This window comes from Lepidochelys kempii, chromosome 1 (genome assembly GCF_965140285.1).
Source record: "Lepidochelys kempii isolate rLepKem1 chromosome 1, rLepKem1.hap1, whole genome shotgun sequence".
In the NCBI taxonomy this organism is placed as follows: domain Eukaryota; kingdom Metazoa; phylum Chordata; order Testudines; family Cheloniidae; genus Lepidochelys; species Lepidochelys kempii.
In genome coordinates this window covers 166,806,994-166,830,266 of record NC_136380.1, presented here as the reverse complement: position 1 = coordinate 166,830,266, position 23,273 = coordinate 166,806,994, and the positions used below count along the sequence as shown (strand labels likewise).

Below are 23,273 nucleotides of genomic sequence, written 5' to 3'. Positions count from 1 at the left end.
GGTGATCTCTGAAGAGAGACCAGGCACTGATCTTATCGACAGAAGAAATGCCTGGAAAAACCTACTGTAAAGGATGGTTCACTCAGCTGTAGGTGAGCAATAAATCATCAATTCCAGATGAATGGCTTGCCAAATAGTTGCAGCAGGGTGTTTGTGTAGTCTCTGAACCAACTGTTCGATTTGTCACTGTATTTTTATTATTTACATGATTGTAGCACCGAGGAGCCCCAATCCTGGAATTGTATTAGCATTGTAAAAACAATGAACAAAAAGACAGACCCTGCTCCAAAGAGTTTACAATCTAAGTCTGCAGGAAGAATGACCCTTTCAAGGTGTGTGCAGAACCTGAATCTCAGGTGTGTTAAGTCCCACAAAAATGATGAGGAGTATTTGTTCCAGATGGTCACAAAAGTGTCTTGAAGAATCTGGATCATTCTCCAGGAGTTCTGAATCACCTTCTGTTTGCTCCAAAACCTGAGGTTGTCATCCAAGGGACTGAAATGTATATACCCTCTTATTTGAGGAAGGTAAATACAGCCACTAAAATCTTGGGAACAAACATGGAACTGACCAAAAAAGCCAAAGGTGGGGGTAAGGGGAAGAAATACTGAAAATGGTGGTGATCTCAATAATTACAGGTACTAGAAACATGATAGATTAATGGAAACAAGCAAGAATGGGATTTTTTTTTTTTTTTTTTTAATATCTTCACAACATAAACAACCCCTTTGCTGGATGTCCTGAACGAAGGAAAAGGGTCACAATCCACAAGCATGCATCTTACTGCCAGAATTTACAGGAAACAGGACCAGGATTGGGATGGACCTCCATCACTATTTTTGGGAACCAAGGCAAATCTTAAATATCAAACTGCCTCTTCAGGGGGTGTTGCAGATGAAATTGCATATAGGGACAGTTGGTGGTGAACCAAGTCCTAAAGAGCTGCCCATTTTCTTGGGCTGAAGGGAAGCAGATTAGGGACAAGAAATTTGGTTAGAGGGGATAAAAATGAGGTAGTCACATTGCATAATGTCCAACACACACTGGGGTCCCAAGTGGATTTAGCCCAAGCTGACAGAAGAAACCTTCGCAAGCTGGCTCTGATGGGGAGGCAAAGTCAGAATCAACACTCCGACTGCTTAGTGGCTCCTAAGAAGTAGTCTTTCTCCAGCGGAAAGAAAGGATTGTTTCTAGCATTTGCCAGTACCCCTAAAGTTCTTAACCTGAAGAAAGCAATCATTTTTGTCTTTGTGCACAGAAAGCTTGTTCACATTCAAGGCCTCAACAATTAACTTTTTGTGATTATAAAGGGAGCCTGAACCAGACAGATTCTGAAGGTAGCATATGTCCCAGAACTGCAACTGAATGTATATCCTGGCTATTGTGGTGGAACAGAATAAAGAGCATGAAGAAAATCTTGTGATATCACAGGCTGCATCACAAATTGAGAAAATTTGGTACAGACTCCAGAGCCTCTTTTTTGTAATGACATTGTTTTTTGGATCTCCATTTGGAGGATTTACTGTCTTTAATAAAAGAAAGGGAAGCCCTGGAGGTGCCTACACAGGCTATAAGTACACACAAGGCTGCTGAGAATTCAATCCATCTCCTTTCAGAGAATGTTCAAGTCTTATCCCTAGGTTCTTCAGTGAAATTGTTCCTTCAAAAGTCTTTCATAGATAAAGCCTTAGAATCCATTTTAGAGATGGCAAAGTTTTGACTTCTTGTATTTAAGAACTTTATATAAAGTAAGTCAGAATTTTCTCACTCACTGATCACTTCTCTAGAAGAAGCCAGCCACTTTAAACCTGGATTTGTGCTGGAAATGGCCCACCTTGATTATCATACACATTTTAAAGAGAGTGGTCACTTTGGATGGGCTATTACCAGCAGGAGAGTGAGTTTGTGTGGGGGGGGGGGGGGCGGAGGGTGAGAAAACCTGGATTTGTGCTGGAAATAGCCCAACTTGATGATCACTTTAGATAAGCTATTACCAGCAGGAGAGTGGGGTGGGAGGAGTTATTGTTTCATGGTCTGTGTGTATATAATGTCTTCTGCAGTTTCCACGGTATGCATCTGATGAAGTGAGCTGTAGCTCACGAAAGCTCATGCTCAAATAAATTGGTTAGTCTCTAAGGTGCCACAAGTACCCATTCATATAGTTTACCTCCAGAATTAGAGTCAGACTGATATTGCTGCAAGGACTTTGAGGAGAGAGAATATTCCTGCAGCTTGATGGGGGAGGAGGGAGAGATGAGAAGAGGTAAACAGACTGGCGGCAAGATCCAAATCCAAGGCTTTTCCCAAAGAGAAGCAGGAAAAAGGTAAGCATTGCTTCTGCTACACAGAGGCACAACACTTGTCGTGCAGTGTCTACTGAAGCACTTTGGCACCTAAACTTCTATCAAGTGAGCTGTCTCCATGAATGTCTGTGGGCATGGTTACCTTCAATAGTCTGACAGATTGCTTGCTAGTGCTTTTAAACCACTAGGAGCCTAAAATTGTATTGAATGGCAAGAGTCCTCACCTGCTGATGTGTTTTCTGTATGTGTGGTTCACTCTGTACTGGGAAAGGAGATTGGAAAGTTTGCTGCACTGCTGGTGTTGGCGGTATAACAGGCTGAGTCATGGGAGGAAACTGTGGGGTAGGTAGAAGTCCAAAACTTGGCATTTGTCCATTAGGAGGGAGTGGGACCTTTAGGGGGTGAAAAAAAGGTTCATTTTCAGTCTCAGTGATTACTACTTTAACAATAATGATAAGCTTGGCTTGATTAATGGAAAGTTGCACATATTTTGCTCAGAGCAGCATTACAAGTTTTATATGAAAAAGCACATATATACATTAACTATTTGTGTTCATACATGCATTTATATAGCTCCCTAGTTGTGTGGCCCCTTTCAAAAGTCAACTGAAAAATTTTGCATGCAATATGTCATTAGAATATGTAAAATACATTAACATGCATTCACAATGCAACTTAGTTCTAAACATTTTCTACTCTAGGGGACTGACAAGGCTCTGATGTTGCAAACACGTTTAATTTTCCATATGTATGTACTGCAATTGAAGTCAATGGAACCACACATGAAATTATGGATGTGTATAAATAGTTTACCAAAACTAATGGTGTATACAAATATTATTTTTTCATATTTAACAGATTTCCTTCCAGTTCCATGCATCAAAAATACTAAATGATTCCGTATGAAGAGCAGACATTCTAAACATGTATTAATAAAAGTAACAAATTTCAAAGGAAATAAATCTTAAGAGTAATCCAAAGCTACCTGGTGATGCATTGGATCTTGCTGCATTCCCATCAGCCGCGGTTGAAATGGGTCTATATTTGGGAGCTGTGGATACACTGGCTGTTGCATACCTTCTCCTGGAAATCCACTAAAAAACAGATAATTACTCTGCAGCAGCAAGGCAATGTTAATATGTAAACATTCTGGTTTTATATTTAAATCTCATTGCTGCTTCAAATTTAGATAAAAATTTAGCTGAATACTCATAGAAACCAATCATCCAATTATCGGTAGAGCTGGAAGTGATTTCTTTAGTTAAGGCTACCTAAAACTTTGCATTGTAAGACCACATTTTCACTGATAACTTTGCCATGACTCTGCCACAGATTTCCTGTGGGATGCAAGACAAGTCATTTAAACCAAACTTTTCAGTGTGAGTTCTCGTTTTCTGTCTGCCCAACCTGAGATAGCTGGGGCCTGATTTCCAGAAATGCTACGTACTCAACTGCAACTGGAATCAGGAAACATGGGAGCTGTATTTTAAACATTTAACATGCTATAAATACAATAAGTGCTCTGAAAAAAATCAGGCTCAATATGGCCTCAAGTGGTACAACCCAATATTAGTGGATACTTTCGATAGTTTTGGTCTTAATATTTATGTGCCTTAGTTCCTACCTGTAAAATGGGGATACTACCACCAATTTACTTCACAAGGGTGTTGTGAAGAGCAGTTCATTAATATTTGTGAAACATTCAGATGCTATGGAGACGAGCACCATAAAAGAGCTTATGAGGAAATTAACAGTTCTGCATTCAGTGCGACGTTTGGGTCGTGTGTGACAAATAAGACATGAGGCCACATATTCAATATTTTTGTTTAGCTACTTAGTAACTACCAATTCATTGAGCACCATCCAGCCTGTGCACTGAATGAGGCAGGGCCATTATAGGCAAAGTATGTAATCATGTAATTTAAGACTACCACAATGCGTATGGACAAAGGGGCCGAATTGAAGTTGCACACGAATGAAGGATGCACTTAACTCTGAGTGCTTAAGGTTGCAAACTCAATTTTCTTTTAACAATTCTGTATTCCTTCCACAGCCAGCAAAGCAGTCAAGTTAATTTTATTAAAAAAAAATGTCTTGAAATATCCAGCTTTAAAAAATACAAAACTGAAATCTTGTACCTATAACTAGATGAGCTGTTAGATAACTTACAGAACAGATTCTTCACCCAATTCTGTGACATGCCAAACTCGTACACAGTACCGTTGAAATAAAAATAATGTAGTCAAACAATCATCAATATCTAAACTTACAGACTCTTTATTTCTATATTGTCATAACCTAGAATTTTAATTGAAGCTTTCTTGTATTCATATGAATCTTATTACTTTGATTTTACCACACATCACAAAACTTACAATGGTGGTTGAGAAATGGAAGGAGACTGAGTTGAATCCTCTTTCTTTGAGTCTTCTACTGCTTCTGGCTCATCATCATAGTCAAATCGATCTAGCAGCTTCTGAAAAAAGTTACATTGAGCCAACTCCACTTTTCTTAACATTTTATAGTGAGCAGCTAAAATATTTCTATTACATTAAGGATAGAAATGTCTGACTATAAAATTTTAGCAACTCTGGGAACTAAAGGCAGAAGATATTTACTCAAGGAGCAAAGAAAAAGACAGTTACCTTTTTTCGTAACTCGTGTTTTGAGATGTGTTGCTCATGTCCGTTCCATTGTAGGTGTGTGTGCTCACCACATGCACCTGTGCAAGAAGTTTTTCCCTCAGTGGTATCCGTAGGGACCGGCTCTGGTGCCCTCTGGAGTGGTGCGCACATGCAGCAGTATAAGGGGCACTGCTGGCTCCCCCCAAACTCTCAGTTCCTTCTTGCCGGAAACTGACAATGGAGAAGGAGGGTGGGTCATGAAATGGACATGAGCAACACATCTCGAAGAACACTAGTTAAGAAAAAAAGATAACTGTCTTTTCTTCGAGTGCTTGCTCATGTCCATTTCATTGTAGGCAACTCCCAAGCAGTACCACCGGAGAAGCAACACAGCTCTGCCAAATCCAGAGTCATCTCTTACTTGCTGGGTGATGGCATAGTGAGTCATGAATGTGCGTACCGAAGACCACATCGCAGACCTGCAGATGTCCTGGATAGGGACATGCGCCAGGAAGGCTGTCGAATACACTTGAGCCCTGGTCGAATGGGCCTTCATTATAGGTGGTGGCTCGGCCTGAGCCAGCTCATAACAGGTCTGGATGCAGGTGGTGATCCCATTCGAGACCCTCTGCGAGGACACCAGGAGACCCTTCATCCTGTCCGCTGTTGTGATAAAGAGCTGGGTTGACCTATGAAAGAGCTTGGTGCGCTCCAGGAAGAACACTAGGGCGTGCCGGACATCCAAAGTGTGTAGCTGCCTCTCCTCATTGGTCAAGCGTAGCTTCGGACAGAACACCGGGAGGAAGATATCCTGGTTGACATGAAAAGGGGACACCACCTCAGGCAGGAAAGCCGGATGAGGTCACAGCTGGACCGTGTCCTTGTAGAATACCATATATGGACACTCCGAAGTGAGGGCCTTAATCTCAGATACGCACCTTGCCAAGGTAATGGCTACAAGGAAAGCAACTTTCCACGACAGATGGGAAATGGAACAAGAAGCCATAGGCTCAAAGGGCGGGCCCCGAGAAGGAAGGTCTACATCTGGGGGACCAGGACGGTGCTGAGGCCATGTGCCTACCCCGTCCCATTGTTGCTGACCTCGGAGCTCCACTGAGGATCTGCATGAGGGTGATGACCCCTTGTGCCGCAATCCCAGTAACTGGTGGTGGCATTCGGCAGATCAGTGAAAGTAACCCGGCGATCTACACCTGATGCTTAGTGAGCAATCAGTTGAGTAGCAACAGGAGTGAGTGGGCCCCTGCGCCGGGGATCGTCGGCATGCCTGTGGCGAACTGTACTGGCATTCCAGCGACCGGTAACAGCTCCCTGGACTGGTGGCTCTCACTGCTGGAGTGGTGCCGTACACTGGGAGAGCGGCTTGGGCATTCCCAGCTCCGGGGCAGTGGGAACGGGTGCCGCATCTCTGAGGGTCTGCGCTGTTCCACTGGCGATTGTCTCCTCGAGCCCGAGGAGCACTGCCTGGAGTCTGGGGATTGACGTCCAGGACTCTGATGGGTGGACCAGACGTGATGGCTCTGCACAGGTAAGCGCTGGCAGGACACTCCTTGTGGTGAGGAGCAGTGCCACACTGATGGGGACTGTTGGAAGGGTCCCAAGGCAGATTTTCCCCTGAAGTGGAACACTTCTGTGGCCGGCACCAGTAGGGACAATGTCCTTTGCAGCCTGAAAGGCCTCTGGTGTGGATGGCACCACCAGGTGCCGAATGCATCTGTCGCTTCCTGGGGTGGCGGGCTGGTCCTGGAGTGGGCTAGGCCGCTCAGCAGGAGTTGTGGCCCGACCTTCATCTGGAGGTGAAGAGCTGCCCCTCACGGGTCTTTGCTCCCCTCTGGCCCTCTCCTTCTCTTTATGGGACAAGAGAACATCCGCTCCCAGCCTTTCTTTGCTTTCTAGCTGGTACTGGGGAGGGGGATCAATGCCGATCCGCAGTCGGGCGCTGGTGGCACACTCCGCACCAAGGCCACAGTGCTAGCAGTGGAGTCCAATCTAGACGACTCTGGTGCTGGTGTAAGTGCTGACTCCATAAGGAGCTATTAGAGGCGAATGTCCCACTCCATTTTTGGTCCAAGGTTTAAAACTTTTACAAATGCAAAACTTGTCACTAATGTGGGTTTCTCCCATGCACTTCAAACAGCTACTGTTACGGTCGCTGACTGGTATAGGTTTTCTGCAACAGTCACAGGGTTTGAAGTCACGTCAGGGACTACAAACTAACACTAAACTACAGGAAGGGAACTAAACACTAACAACTTTTCAACAACTATATACATCAAAATTCACAACAAGCAGTTAAGGGGAATAAGCTTGCTGAGGTAAGGTGATGTTCCAGCACCATCACTGGTGATAAGAAGTAACTGAGGGTGGGGGGAGCCAGCAGCACCCATTATACTGCGGCATATGCACAGCACTCCAGAGGGCGCCAGAGCATGTCCCCTATGGATACCACGGAGAGAAAAACTTCTGACACTAGTGCATGTGGTGAGCACACACACCTACAATGGAATAGACATGAGCAAGCATTCGAAGAAAAGTAAAGTTTACTTAAAGAATAGATCTAACTGTTCAAAACCAGTTTTATTCAATTTTTGAAAGCAAAAGGTCTATCCTTAATACAGGAAAACAAGAAAACCAGTGATTTGGAAGTCAAGGGACCAGAGGGAGTTGATTTTTTTGTTCTAGCGGTTGGATATTTGGGGGTGGGTGCACACCCCTTCGCACAAAACATCACTTGGAATATTTCAGAGCTCAAGGTGAAGTCCATGTGGCCCCCAACAACCAGAGCTTTTCAGAGTCCCTGGCTTTGGGGCAGGGCACAGGCACATCCCAAAACTGGGAATCTGCATTGACAACTCTCAAAGGTGAACTTAAATTCCTGTATTTCCATCTTCCTATTAGTTACTATGTTAAAATGATCATTATAAATGCAAACAACAACAAAGGACTTACCTTATCAAAAGACGTTTTTTGCTCAGGGGGTGGAAAAGCAGCTTTTTGTTCTGGTGGTTGTGTTGTCGTAGTCTTCAATTGAGCAGTAATAGCCTGAACCTGAGCCATCACAGTATTATCTATGACTGGAGACTGGGGTTTTGGAGGCTGCTGAAAAGTCTGAAGAATCTGCTGAAGCTTAACAGAATAGATATTAAATCAAAATGAGTTTTTCTATTTAAAAAAATATTTTTGAACTCTTATCAGAATACAGACAGAATGTTAAGACAGATACAGATATCAAAATGTATACTAGGCGAGGTGGTTAGTTTTAAGAGGAGGTGACATACTTGTGTGCAGGTATAGCACTCATTTGTTTACTCTTGATAGTTATATGGGTACCAGCAATGGATTTGTTGGGCGGGAAGTCACTAGGAAGCAGAAGGAGATTCATACAGGCCCTCTTGATATGTTTGGCCCTGCTCATCCTCCCCTGAGACAATCAATTATGTTCCTCCGAAAAATAGATTCTCCTTACAAGCCCCACCAGAGCTCATTGGTTTAGTTTTTGCACTCTAGCCCCAGTAAAATTAGTAAAATGGCTGCTAGTGCAGAAGGTGAACAATGCCCTACATGCAATTTATTAGTCACAGGGGTTGTCTGTTGTAGATGAAAGCAAATATACACAGCCATGACAAATATATGAGAACAGTATGAACAGAGTGAATACTGCCATAAATCCAGGTTGGAAATTTTGTTTGCTCTAATTCAGAGGAGGATTTACAAACTGAGTAATTCAGGTCAAAAGCATATTCAGTGGATTAAGGCGGTCTCTCCCCTTAAGGGAAATATGGTGTCATCAAGAAAAACTTAACCTGATTTTCCAAAGCATCTAAAGTCTAAAAACCTATCAAAATTAAAAAGAATGAATGGCAGGAGTGAATTCAGAGAGCTTGTTTTGAATATAAAATCTAATCCAACGATCTAGGTAGAGAAAGGTTTCAGAGTAGCAGCCGTATTAGTCTGTATTCGCAAAAAGAAAAGGAGTACATGTGGCACCTTAGAAACTAAAAAATTTTCCTTTTCTTTTTAGGTAGAGTAAGTTTATATGATCCACAGGCCCCCTCCTAGTACTTCAGAAGCAAATGGATGCTTGAGTGATCCTGCTCACTCTGCAAATGTTTCATGAAGGGTGCTAAGAAAAACATAGCAGAGAAAGGGTTTCTGGATAATAAGTGCAATACACTGTTCATTACATTGATAATTTAACAGTGAAGGTTATTGGAATGTGTCAGTGAATTTTCCACAAAAATATTGTCAACTGGATGTTTTACTCATAAAGACCATCAAATGTTCAAATAAGTTACCTTAACTCTTAAATTCCATATTTTTAAGGGTTTTATTTGGGGGAGGGGAGGGGTACAGTATTACAGATTTTGTATCAAGGCTGTAGAAGCAACTGCTGTAACTAAGTTAGGTGATTTGTGTGAGAATTAAAATTACAAGTGTAACTGAAATACAGTTGTTACCTGTTGTCCTTGTGTTGTCTGAAATAACTGAGCTACAGCTGCAAAGGCATCAGAACTAGGCAACTGTGATACAGTAGGTACTGAATTACCACTGAGTTGGGTGGGTTCAGATAGAACCTTTGCTGGAGGGGGTGGTGAACCTGCAAGAGAATTACAACATTGAAAACCAGTCCACTACAATGTAAGATATTAACAGTCCACGTGTGTAATATAAAATATTTTACCGTCCAATGAAGAGATAAATACTCATTACTTTGTAAACTTACCTATCCCCCTCAAAAGAATCACTGATGTACATTAAATTCAGCCAATCAATGCATCTGTATTCCGATTTATACCACTGTGAACTAGCCCTGACAACATGCTCTAACATTCCTTTAGGTATCCCATTTACTATCTAGCACCTGCATGCTCTGTATTCAATGACAGAAAACTATGAATATTGGACCTCATAGGAGGGAGTGCAGTGCATGAAACTTTCACCCAATGTTCCATTGATAGTATTACAAATTTTTTTAGAGGAGTTGAAGCTGAAAACTTACCTACTGAAATAGCACCAAACACTGCATATCAATACATTTGTAAAATAAGTTCAATTGCAAAGTTTAAGTTCGACTATTAATAATTCTTTCATTCAATGATTTATTTTAGGTTCCTATCCAATGGTTTATTTAAGGAGAAACAATATAGTTTTCATGATTCATCCATCTAAGACAGAGCCATGTAGAAACGATTACAGCATCTGTTATGGCTATTAGTTTCTCTTAAAAATCTCATTTAATCTATTTCTTATGAGCAACTCTTTCCTGTTATATATTTCCTATACTGCTGTAGAAGGAACTAGCAGTAGTACAAACCAAACTTCACATATAGAAGATTAAGTTCTCTAATGCAAAAACATCTTATACTACTACTTCCAGAAAGGACACATTCGCAATGTGTTTAATAAACTTATGTGATCAGTTCAACATATTTTAATATATTCATAGGAATTTAAGGAAAATCTAATAGCAAAAGCTATGTTTAGGACTTTGGTTTTTTAGTACCTATCCGTTGCACTTAATTCTTACACAAATGTTTTAGTGGTAGAAAATAAATTAACAGATACTTTTCATCCACAACTTCTACACACTGTAAACATATAAATACATTTTATTGGGAAATGCACTTTTTTTTCATTGAAATAATATAAACAACTTCAATCCTTTTATAATTAAGGGATACAGTTAAACACTAAGTATCAGAAAAAAAGTGAAAACTCTAATAGATTCCTTATTATGGTTGAATACAAAATTAAATACAGTAAAGATATTACTATACTGTTCTTAAGTGGGAAAATGACGCAAATATACCTGCTTCACAATATCTGAGAGAAAAGGTGGGTGAGGTAATAATCTTTTATTGGAAGCTTGTCTCACCAATAGAAGTTGCTCCAAGAGCTCTTCCTCGGGTCTGGAAAACTTACTCAGGCCCTGTCTACACTACAACATTGCTTCCGTCAATGTAAGTCACCACTACACTGACCTAATAATTCAAATTCCATGAGAGGCGTAGCGCTTAGGTCGATGTAGTTAGTGCAACGCAGTGTCCATGTGGACACCACATTACTGACATCGCCTGTGGGCTGTCAGCTCCATGGCGGGTAGAGGGGCTCCAGCTGTTAGTGCCCCCAAAAAGTTAAATCAATGGAAGCACTCCGGGTGAGGACATGCACCTTTGACAGAGGTAGTATACTGTGGACATGAACCACCACAGTATGTCGACCTAACTTAGGTTGTCTCAATTTGTAGTGTAGACAAGGCCTGGGTAAGTTTCCCAGACCTGCAGAAGAGCTCTGTGTAAGCTTCTCTATCTCATCAATGGAACTTGATCCAATAAAAGATATTACCACTTTGAGGGGCTAATATCCTGGGACCAACACAGCTACAACAATATTGCATATCACAATGCCTGACTTATTTCTATGAACCTGTGGATCTGTTGACACTTTAAATAACTGCAGTGTTGACTTACAGAAAAGGAAAGCAAACAACATTCTGAAAAATTTGTTTTCCCAGACGTCAAATGGAAACATTACAAAATATTTAATCTTGAAATGTTTCCAAGAGCGTGATTCTGCTCAGAAAAGTTACATCTCAAGACTTGCTCACGGCGTGTATTCAGTTACAGTGCTTACTTATGGGACAAAAGTAAGTTTACTATTTTTTACTCTTTGCTGGATAGGCTCCGCAGTGCTATGACTGAGTTGAATTCTATTCCATGTAATGCATTAACAGAATTGTTTACTGCAGGGGCAAATTATTCCCTCTCTTACACTTATGAAATCCCTCTGAAATCAGTAAGGTTGCACAGCTAAATCCGAGGGAAAGGAGTTTGGTCTGCTAGTTACCAGTGGCAGTACAGGAAAAGAAAAAAAATACAGATCACCGGTCACATCTCAGGGTGAGTTTTGCAAGGCTTTCAGTGAGTTATTAGGCATAGCAAGTGATGTGTCTCAGATCTGTTTTTCTGTATGTTTAGGAAAAGTGACAATAGGTGATGTCTTCCTAAACATTACTGAAAACACACTTCACAGAAATCTTGTGAGCTGACACCAGGCCTCACTTATACCAATTTAAGCCATGTACAATACTGCATATCATTCAACACCAACCCTGTATCAAAATACAAGAACTGGGGAGGTGGGGTGTCAGAAGTACAATCTAGTTATACAGGATGAGGATGGAGATGTGTGCTGCAGATGGTGGAAGGAGATAGTACAGAGAAGGGAAAAGATTGAGAAGGGGAACCAGAGAGTGGAGAATAGGTGGGGTGTTGAGTGACAATTATTTTCTTGCATTTTATGGCTAGCACCAATGAGTTATTCAGTCTAAATAACCTTGCCTCAAGATTTTTGTGTTGCAACAATACTAGTCACTAAAAATATGCTGTGTAGGTAATAATATTTTAATATACTTTAGGGCATGAAGTTTCTCCATTGTAAGATGTTCCACACTTTACTGAATCAGGTGCTTAAAGAAGGAACATGGGAACTACACACTGGGAAGTAATAAGTCTCACAGATACAAGAAGAAAATTAAGAAGGGAGTCATTTTTAGTGGGAACATTACTATCAACACCCAATAGGTCTATACATACACCTCTACCCCAATATAACACGACCCGATAGAACACGAATTCGGCTATAACGAGGTAAAGTAGCACTCCGGGGGGCGGGGCTGCGCGCTCCAGTGGATCAAAGCAAGTTCAATATAACATGGTAAGATTTTTTGGCTCCTGAGGAGTGTTAAATCGGGGTAGAGGTGTAATCTGTTGTATGGAAAGACCCAAAGCCATATCAGTTCAAATTTTGATATTTTTCCAAAAAACATATGTATAAATATACAAAACCAACATTTATTCAGAACGTGTTCATATTCTTCTATATAATTTTTGTGATAAAAGTGAATTTTGAAGTGCGTTAGTGAACTTGATTTACAAACATGAGGTACTTTTACCTTAGTGTACCAAATAACAACAAGTCATTGGTTCCATAACTTCTAATTTACTAGTTGTACTGACATTCATACCTTCATTATTTGTAGCATTTTCTGCCATCGGGGCTGCACTACTAGTTCCTGCTGCCATATCCAGGAGAGGCTGAATGATCTCTATTTTAAACACTCCATTTTTCTGCCAAAGGTTCAGGACACGAACTATCTTACTCTGTTCAAATAACAGAAAGTATTAATATAGAACAAAATATTCCGAACGCATAAGCTCTAAATTTAGTTCTTGCACATAAGAAGAAAGCGGTAACTGGATCAGCGGTCTTGAAGCAGCATGCTCAAATTTTCGACGCAGCCTGATTCCTTGTTACACAGGTTAGCAGGATCCACACTACTAGACCCCCCCTCTTCTTTTGATACACTGAAAGAGTTTGTGCCACTCTCTAGCAAACTCCTCTGGCAAACCAAAAGACAATTAAGAGTTGCATCCAGTCATACGGCTATTCAGGAGAGTTTGATGTGGTCTTTGGAAGAATCCCAGAAGGGGAAGGCAGAGAAGAGCCAAAAAAAGGTGAGAAAGACAACAAAAATGCAGCAGTGAAGTGGGAAAGTCTGACAAAAGGGAGTGAAAGGAAGTGAAAAGAAAATGCTAGAACAGAATTTTGAAGTCGGAGAGGGGAAAAAAATAAGACTATCTGCATTTCTTTCAGCTACCAATCCAATTAACTGCAACAAGTCCCTCACAAGAAGGATGCCTGAAAAGGAAATAGTTTTGGCATGGTCTCCAACTGGACAAAGGCATGAACACAACAAACAGAATAAGTTAAAAAAGATTTTTCATCATCAGGACCTCCGCTGAAGTATTACCTCTAATATTACCACTACCCACACAAAGACGACTATGGCATTGCAGTCAAGGCAGAGAACCACCAAATTAGCTTTCATATAAGCAGAAACACACAATTAAGAATTCAGCAATTCACAACATTTAAGAAGTTTTAGCTATACCTTGTCTTCAGACGGACAGAGATATAAATACTGGAATGTGGCAGTTATATTTTTAGAGAATCTTGGCCCAAAAACATCCTTGTCTGTTCCAAATTGGTGACGAGACTGACGAACAATAGAGTCAATAACATATAATCCAGGGACTTTATATTCTGGTTTGCACTGAAAAGAGATTGTTCCCAGTTATTGCAGGCTAGCATATACAGTACTAACAGCGTAAACCCCCTAATGCCCCAATAGGTTTCAGAATCGCTACAAGCAACCTGCACCTTGTACTTAAGGTTTTCCTGCAGGTCCCAATAGAAAACTTGAATTCTACTATTTACAGTTCTCTTTTTACCAGTACTATAGGGCTGTACAAGGAGCTATGTCTAACACTACTAAATCTAATACAAAATGTGTTAGTAACGTGTATCCTGATAAACAAAGTAGCTAAAATATTTATCTTTGAGATAGATTGGCATGGCAATACAATTTAAACTTGAGTAAAAGCACTCACATAAAGCAAATACTTAAAATATGATTAATCATGAACAACAGCTATCTAGACCTTCCCACTAATTGAAAGACAACCTACAGGAAAAAGAATGAACTGCAGCAAACCTATTTATACACATGATGCAACAAAAGTTTTACTATTTAAATCAATTTTATACTAATTAATTTTGGGGAGGGGGCCAACATGGGGACCGAAATGAGTTAAGATAATAAATATATAGGAGGAAGTAGTGTATGAGATATTGATCTTAACAATGCAAAAAGTTAGTTCTGTTGTATGTAATAAAAAAGGTTGGAATAACTTGGAGAAAGAAGGACCACAAACAGTAGATACTGTGAAATGCAAATTACTTAAATGGGCAAATGTAGAAATCAAGAATGTAAAAAAAAGAGATGACTTCCATGTATTACATAAGCATTGTGTCCTGTAATGTTTCTATAACTAAAATTAATTGGTGGCAGAGGTAGGGAGGAAGGAGATACTTTGGGACCTAGGGCGGAATAGAGGAAAGATGTTTGTGTCTCTTTATGTAGAAAAGATCCACTGTCTCCTTTGCTGCCTTAAAAAGCAGGATCTGGGACCTGAACACAACTCCTCTCTTACCTTCCAATACAGACCACCACCACTGGGACATCAAGCTAGCTCTCACCCACTCTTCAGTCTCCTTCCACTAATTTAGAATTAATTAGATGCTTGAAAATAAAGTGTTTATCCTTCTGATGTTGCCTTTTTTCATTTGGCATATATTGCTATTTCTTCCTGTTTGTCTAATGGATCTTAAATTAACATGCCTCTTGGTCTACTTTTGTGGATGGTGATGTATTTAACCTATTTTTCTAAGTTTCCAGGCGCCAAGGTGTGTAGGTTAAATTTTCTGGAAACAATCAATCATAACAGTAGTAGTAAAGAGACAAAATCAACTTGAAAAATTAGAAGAATTTGCGTTTCAAGCACTATATCTATCCTTAAATCCCACTGACAATTTCTGTGGTTTTATAATCACACTTTTTTTCATCTCCTGTTGCTGTGTGAAAGGCTCGCATGAACAGAGGGAAATGATTGACTATATACAAATTGCTGTCACATGCACATAGAAAAAAAAAAGCTGAAAAAAAAGCCTTAGGTAATACTTGTAGTATTACTATCACTATTTTTTATTAACTAGAGCTGTGGATGTTTAAATGCCCAGTATCCCATTAAGTAAATATTAAAAATACTATAAAAGCACTTACCTTTTTGATAAACTTCTCTACTATCTGGACTACATGCTTGTAGAGCTGGAAAAGAGATATGTGATCTATTTAATCATGATCTGATTTATAGTGATGTATGATTTCAGAGGTATTTAAATTATTTGTACATATTAACAATTAGGAAAACAAATATATTCTAGTATGTGATGCACTTCATATCTCAAACATTCCTTTAAAAGTTTGTATGAAGAAAACTGACCTTGCCATTGGAAGCATCTCACATACATTAAATGAAGGCAGTACTATTGTGACAACTACTTTTTCCTTTGTTTTTAAATTTGTTTGTTAATTTTGATGCAATGGGATGTAATTGCATGCTACAACATTTTGATTTTATCAGATACAAAATCATGACAAGACTGCAAACCATAACATCAGAAAATGTCATTTTCTTAAAAGCAAGTTTGTGTTACAGTTTTGCAGAGATATTTGCAGCATAACTCAAGATAAAGAACGTTCATTCACTTTCCTTTGAAAAAAACCTCCAAAAACAAAAAAAAAGAAATCTTTACCAAGCTATAAAATTTTAGAGATCATGTAAAAGATATGCATATTTTAGAAATCAAGTACAATCCAAAAATAATGCTACTAGTATTGTCTGAATTTGTGCTCTATTTCCGTTTTTCTTTACCTTAATAGCTTTAATGGCAGCTTTAGTAATGAGAATCATCTTTGCTCGGGAGATAGGAGGTTTCATCTCCATGAGTGAAAAGAGCTAAACAGAGAAAATAAATATTAAAAAAAATTCTGAAGGAAGCAAGCAAGTCAGTCAACATAACAGTCAATGCAGATTCTTGGCAACTGCCATGCAACCAAGCTCATGTTATAACAAGGCCTAAAATCAAGAGATTAGCCACTTCAACAATGCAATTACTGACTGGAAAGCCAATGTCTGAAGTTGTACAATCAATGTCAGGTTTTTGGGTTTTTTTAAAGCCCCATCTATGGATTTAGCTGCTGTTGTCAGAAGATTTCATGTGTCTGACTTACCAGTTATGAAACTAGGTACACATTAATTCCCAAATTCTAAACTATTTAATGGAAACAATCTGAAACCAAGGGAATAGTTTGACTTAAAGTTAATTAACCTGATCATCAGCAGTTTGAGCTTGATCTTGCAGTTTATACTTCTACATAGCTCTGGAGTCCAAAAAATGTTTTCCCATGCACACAAATTTTTAACCATTGAGACCATCACAAACCAATATCCTATCTCCTATTCATCTTGTTACATATAGGTACAGCAGCGTACATACTAAATACCTCTGTTTAACATTCTTGCACTAATAAGGGTGAGATACTACCACAAAAACTAACTGCATCAATTGCTTTGGAAATTTTCATACACTGAACTACTCTTCATCTAATATTACCCAGAGGGGAATTTATTTATAAGTTCCTCAGAAATCAGAGCCAAGATTTTCGAAAGTAACTAGTGACTTTGGATGACCAATTGAGGCATCTCGAGAGCCTTATTTACAGGATTAACTAATTTGTTCAAATATAATCTAAGCACAACATTTCTGTTTTAACTACTGTACATTAAAAGTTGTCAGTGTTATTCTATTAACACCACCATTCAAGACAAAAATAGGCCTGACTGTTAAATTTCTTTAAATACCTATTTTAAAATTAATTTTAACTGTAATGGGTTTGTAAATTCTAAGAAAATTCATTAGCACCCAAAACGTTCTGTAAATTTGGGGAAGATACATGGTATTCCCCGTGCATAATAAAGCAGGGATTCAAACTGCTAAAAGTACAAAATCAACTCAACCTTAAAATGTGGATCAACAACTGGCATCTCTATAATTTAACAGCACCTGATGTGTGAAAGGTTAAAAACTTAATGGAACCATTTTCTCCTACAGTCAAGGTATTTAACAAACATACACAGAGTCCTCTACCTCTTTAAGGTGATGAGCATTACCCTGAAAGGCAGAGTAGTATTATCTCAATTTTGTATAGAGGGAAATTTATAAACCCAGATTAAGCCTGGGTCTATACTACAAACTTACATCAGTATAACTATATTGCTCAGAGGTGTGGAAAATCCACATCCCTGAGCAACACAGTTATACAAATCTAACTCACAGCGTAGACAGTTCCTATGTTGATGGGCGAGCTACCATTGATACAGCTACTGCCTCTCGTGGAGCTGAAATACCTACGCCGATGGGAGAAGCTCTCCTGTTGGTGTAGGTAGGTAGCATCTTCAATAAGCGCTGCAGCTGTGTCACTACAGCGCTGTAAGCGTAGACAAGCCCTAAGGGACTTGAACAAGACTATAAAGCAAGTAAGAGATCCAGGAGAGGAAGTTCAAGCACCTTCTCTCCTTGTGCTGTTTCACCCCTTCTGTGTCAACTCCTCCCCACCCACCACCTAATCACAGTAGAATTCTCCAACTGCCGACACAACAGTACTTCAGAAGTCTGGGGGAGTCAATGTTATAGACTCTGAAGACAGTGAAGCCCTAGAGACAACCACTGTCCAGGGGGGTAAAAACAGGTGCAGAAGAGAGAAGAGAAACAACCAACTGTTACTTCAAACCAGCACTAAACTGTGCTGCTTTTGCTATATAACTATACTGAAGTCTAGAAACACATACAACATCTATGTCACAATAAGCTATTTCACTTCAAAGAATAACTCACTAGAAGGACTATACCATCTTAAGAGATGGCAGGCCCTGATACACTTTCTATTTTCTACTTAGCACTTCTGACAGCACATGGCTGATCCAAAAGATCCTTCCCTCCCGCCTATCCTCCTCTCCCAGGCCCCACTGCAATAAATAAATAATAATAATAAAAAAAATCATGGTACTGAGTCTCAGAGTCCAGGTCAGCTGGCTCAGGCTTGTGGGGTTAAAAATAGTAGTGTAGATGTTTGGGCTTGCTGGAACCCAGGCTCTCAGATCTTCCTCCTTGTGAGGTCTCAGAGCTCAAGCTCCAGCCCAAGCCTGAACATCTACACTGCAATTTTACAGCCCCACAGCCTGAGCCAACCAGTACAGGCTGTGCCATGTGTCTTATACTGGAGCACAGACATACACTTTGAGGAAATGCCACTCTTGCTCCCCCTCCAACCTAAGAATAGGTGCACCACCACTTTTTGTCCTCCCCGTTTTAGCTCCTGCCCTGTGTCATTAAGTCCATTTCTAGATCTCACAGTCTATTAAAATGAATGTTTGCTGCTCCTTCCCTACACTGCCCTTGCTATTTAAAAGGCATGTTTACAGTATCCCAGAGTTCAGACTAAGGGGATATGAATATCAGAGCACACCAAAGTGCTGCACTTAACTCCCCCGTCTGTACACAAACTTATACTGTCTTGAGGTTGGATGTCCAAACTCAGAGCCTGCAAGTTCACATCCGCAGCACCCCACACAGAGGAATTATAGCACAGCACTCTGGTGTGCCCTGCTAGTCACATCCCCTTAGTCTGAACTATGGGGCAATGAAGACAGGCCCTTAAGTTGCTGCTTACTATGGCAACAGTATGAAATTGACATGATTCCTGTAATCAAAAAACCTGCAAGTCTCAAAATATCCTATACACATGGGAGAGTTCAAGGTAAAAAATACAGCTATATTTAAAAAAGAAAGAAAATAAATGAGCTATTATAGAAATGATTCTGTTCCTCAGGGCTGTGTAATACAGGAATCAGGACCTAGGAAATATCAGTTAAAAAGGCCTGATATCAGGATCATCATCTCCAATAAGAACCCATTAGACAAACACAACAAAGGAACAAGGAGAATTCTCTTTTGGACAGTTTAATCCAAAATAGAATTGTAGCCACCATATTAGCCCTTTTTTCTAGTATAATTGTTAAAGTCTGAGATCCTGGTAAGATGTTTAATAGCCCTGATTTAAGAGGCTGACAGATTTCTCCTCTCTTTCCAATTACTGAGGGAAAGAAAAAACAAAAGTAAATAGGTTTAGTTAAATAACTAACAAAATTATGGACTAAATACGTGCAGGCACAGAAAACAACCACCAAGCTTTCAGCATAGCTACCAAAACAAAAAAAACCCAACATTGTCAATAACTGAATACAGGAAGAACAAACAAGTACATGTTTGTTTCCTTAACTACTTTCTGGACTAGGAATCTATTTTCTTTCAACAGTATCTTCCTTCAGGAGCTAGAAGAAGAGCCAGCCACCACATACAGCTGTTGAATCCATTCTCTCTGTGTTATCATCAACCCTTTGAGCCAGATAATTTTTAACCCAGGAGTTTGGATGACCCTTCCACACACAGCAAATTCCAGCTCCAGATTGGCTTTAACCAGTCAACATTTCAAACCAACAGATACACTCCAAGCGAGCATCCATCTCTGGCTGCCGGGAAGAATTAGTATGGCTAACTAAACATTTCATGTCACCTGCTAGTTAGCGTCACATGATGAATGTGTTCCTTCCCTTTATTATTTTGAAGCTCATTCTCTTTTTTGCGAAATTATTACACATTCCTTCTTTGAAGTCACTGTCAGGTGAACAAAGAGAATGCCAACACTAATTCTCCTGAATTTTAACATGAAAATATTGAAAGAAAGTAACCATTAGCATGGAGATTTCTAAACTGTGATCCTCACACCTGCCCTTCCTGGTATAACACTAAGAGCAGATTCTACTCCCTTGAGGCAGCTGTGGCCGGGAGGCTGACAGAAGGAAAAAAAAAAACGAGTACAAGGAGCCAGTGTTGTTACAAGGAGCCACCTCTTCCTTCCCACAGACCAAGGAGGAGTTGTTCCAGCCGAGAAAGCAACCAGCCTCCCATCATGAGTGCAAAAGAAGCCTGCATCAAGACACTGTCCTCAGGAACAGCGGTTATTTCAGGAGTGTAATAAAAAAACAAGGAACTCTGGGAGTGCAGAAGGTAGCCATGGACCAAGAAGAGGCAGGAGCCAGTACCAAAGATCAGGAGACTGCTTCTAGAGATTGATGTGATACAGCTAGGAACCAGAGAAGGATCCAAGAAGCAGGCAAGCACACAGCGGGTAGGAAGTGGGAAACCAAATATGAAGCAGTATATGAGGTAGGAGTTGGTAACATGGGGCCATTATCTGAGGAGCAAGAGAAGCAGGAATTGAGGCCTAGTAAAATAATCCATGAGAAAGAAAAATGAAGAAGGGCCTTGAAAAAAGCAGGGCTGGGCAGAGGACTTGGGAATACTGCCTGTGTTGCTGCAGACAGCACGAACAGAGTGAAAGTGATGAGGACACCAAAAGCAATATTCCCAAAGGGGACTCTGAAAGTGCATACATGGGGAAAGTTGGGGTGGAAAGATATGGATCAAATTTAAATGCAAGTCTAAATTAATGAAGACAAGCTATTTAAAAAAACAAAACTGCACTTACAATTTGTAACTAGCCATTGGGATGGAATAAACTAAAATTTGTTTCCTTCCCTAAGGATTTTCACATACCTCATTAAAATAAACAGGGTGATTTGCAATTTTAGAGTTCATTGTGATTGCTAAACTGTGGAAGTTAAATAAAAATGTGGCAAAACCACATTTTAAAGAAAAAAAATCAAATTGTGTGTTTACCAACCTTGTTAGTATCCCTTTAAATTTGTTTTGGAGCAAAATCTCAGTGTTACAACACAGATGTGTTACAGTAAGGTTTATGTCCTTTCCATATATGTGAGTGGGAATGTCCCACTAGACTTTGGATCTTTTGTTATATAAGTTGAACCCAAATCAGGGTACATGCAGAAAAGCTGTATTGTCACAAATCAGTAGAGAAGAGCATCATTCCAATAAAATTACCTACAAAAAATGTCAAATTTCTCAATTTGAAAAGTGTCTTAAAAATTCAACATCTTAATCAGTTTAAGAAACTGCACTTGGATAACCACGTAAAAACTTCAGTTTTTATTTTTATGGCAATGCATATTTGATACAATTAGCCAAAAAGACATCAATTTAAAGCTTTAGAGAGTACAGCAACTCCTCACTTAACGTTGTAGTTATGTTCCTGAAAAATGCAACTTTAAGCAAAACAATGTTAAGTGACTCCAATTTCCCCATAAGAATTAATGTAAATGAGGGGGGTTATGTTCCAGGGAAATTTTTTTTTTTGCCAGACAAGACTATATATTTATATACATATATACACACACACACACACACGCACAATAAGTTTTAAACAAACAATTTAATACTGTACACAGCAATGATGGCTTGGTTGAGGTGGAGGAGTCAGAGGGTGGGATATTTCCCAGGGAATGCCTTTCTGCTAAATGATGAACTAGCAATTGGCTGAGCCCTCATGGGGTTAACTCATTGTTAATGTAGCCTCACACTCTAAAAGGCAGCAGGAATGGAGGGAGGGGAGATAGCATGGTGGACAGAGACAGAGTGTGTGTGTGTGTGTGTGTGTGTGTGTGTGTGTGTGTGTGTGTATGATGCACATTTCCCCTTTAAGTATGCTGACCCACTCTTAAGTACACTGCCTTGTTAAGTTAATCAGCAAGCTGAGACCACAGCTGCAGCCAGAAAGCTCCCTCTGTCCTGAGCCCTGTCCTGTGTCCCCCTGCTCTATGGAGATGGGGTAAGCAGGGTGCAGGAGCAAGGGGGAGGGGGACACTCTGACATTACCCCCCTCCCCGCCACCCCCACACAGCAAGCAGGAGGCTCGGGGAGCAGCTCCAAGGCAGAGGGCAGGAGCAGCACATGGCAGTGGGGGGAGGGACAGCTGAACTGCCGGCAATTGATAGCCTGCTGGGCAACTGCTGCACAGGGAACTTGGGGGAGTGCGGAGCTGATAGGGGGGCTGCTGGTCCACCCTGGTTCCAAGCCCCCACCAGCTAGCTCCAACAGGCTGCTCTTCCTGCAGTGGACAAAGCAGGCGGCTGCCAAACAACGTTATGAGGGAGCATTGCACAACTTTAAACAAGCATGTTCCCTAATTGATCAGCAACGTAACAACGAAACAACTTAACTGGGACGACTTTAAGTGAGGAGTTACTGTACTTTAAATTGACTACCTCAGAACAGGGATCTTTTCCTACAATCCTCTCCCCCAGGCAACTAGACCTAAAACTGTAGATTTTCCTCCTTCCTCACTCTGCAGTGGAACCAACCATATTCTATGTGGATCACACTTTAGGTTTCATAGCTGTTTCCCAACCCCATCCTCAGCTACTGACCTCATAGACTAAAGAAATGAGAGGTGGAGCCAAATTCTCCTCTTAGCATATTTGCTTGGAGCCACAGATACTCAGTTTGGCAAATCAAAGCCACACTAGAATTAAGTTGAGGCACTGGGGAGGGAACTGAGTAACAAAAAAAACACCCCTGTCATCTAAGATGTTGAGGGAAAAAAAAGTCAAGGTGAAGACAGAAGTAAAATGAAGCTACTTTATTTTAAAAGGGATATTGTCAGCCTGAAGACCATGGAGGATTGAGATATTATACACCTGCTCCTGAATTCTGCTGATTTCAGTGTTTTTAAAATATATGAGGAGTACTTGTGGCACCTTAGAGACTAACAAATTTATTTGGGCATAAGCTTTCGTGGGCTAAAGCCCACTTCATCAGATGCATGCAGTAGAAAATACAGGAGGAAGATAGATAGATATATACAGAGAAGATGAAAAAATGGGTGTTG

At 40.2% G+C, this 23,273-nt stretch overlaps 1 protein-coding gene across 2 annotated transcripts in view; it reads right to left on the bottom strand.

Annotated features, from left to right (window-relative positions):
* Positions 1–23,273, bottom strand: part of SCAF4 (SR-related CTD associated factor 4) — a 76,188-nt gene that overhangs the window by 35,801 nt on the left and 17,114 nt on the right. Inside the window, exons 2-10 of one of the 2 annotated variants that reach the window (XM_073362386.2) lie at positions 16,282–16,365; positions 15,630–15,674; positions 13,899–14,060; positions 12,972–13,107; positions 9,403–9,542; positions 7,895–8,071; positions 4,679–4,779; positions 3,289–3,397; positions 2,528–2,695 (exon numbers count right to left, since the gene is read on the bottom strand). In XM_073362386.2, the coding sequence (XP_073218487.1) occupies positions 2,528–2,695; positions 3,289–3,397; positions 4,679–4,779; positions 7,895–8,071; positions 9,403–9,542; positions 12,972–13,107; positions 13,899–14,060; positions 15,630–15,674; positions 16,282–16,365 (1,122 nt within the window). The remainder of the gene's footprint in view (positions 1–2,527; positions 2,696–3,288; positions 3,398–4,678; positions 4,780–7,894; positions 8,072–9,402; positions 9,543–12,971; positions 13,108–13,898; positions 14,061–15,629; positions 15,675–16,281; positions 16,366–23,273) is intronic. The other variant, XM_073362398.2, reaches the window with a different exon arrangement.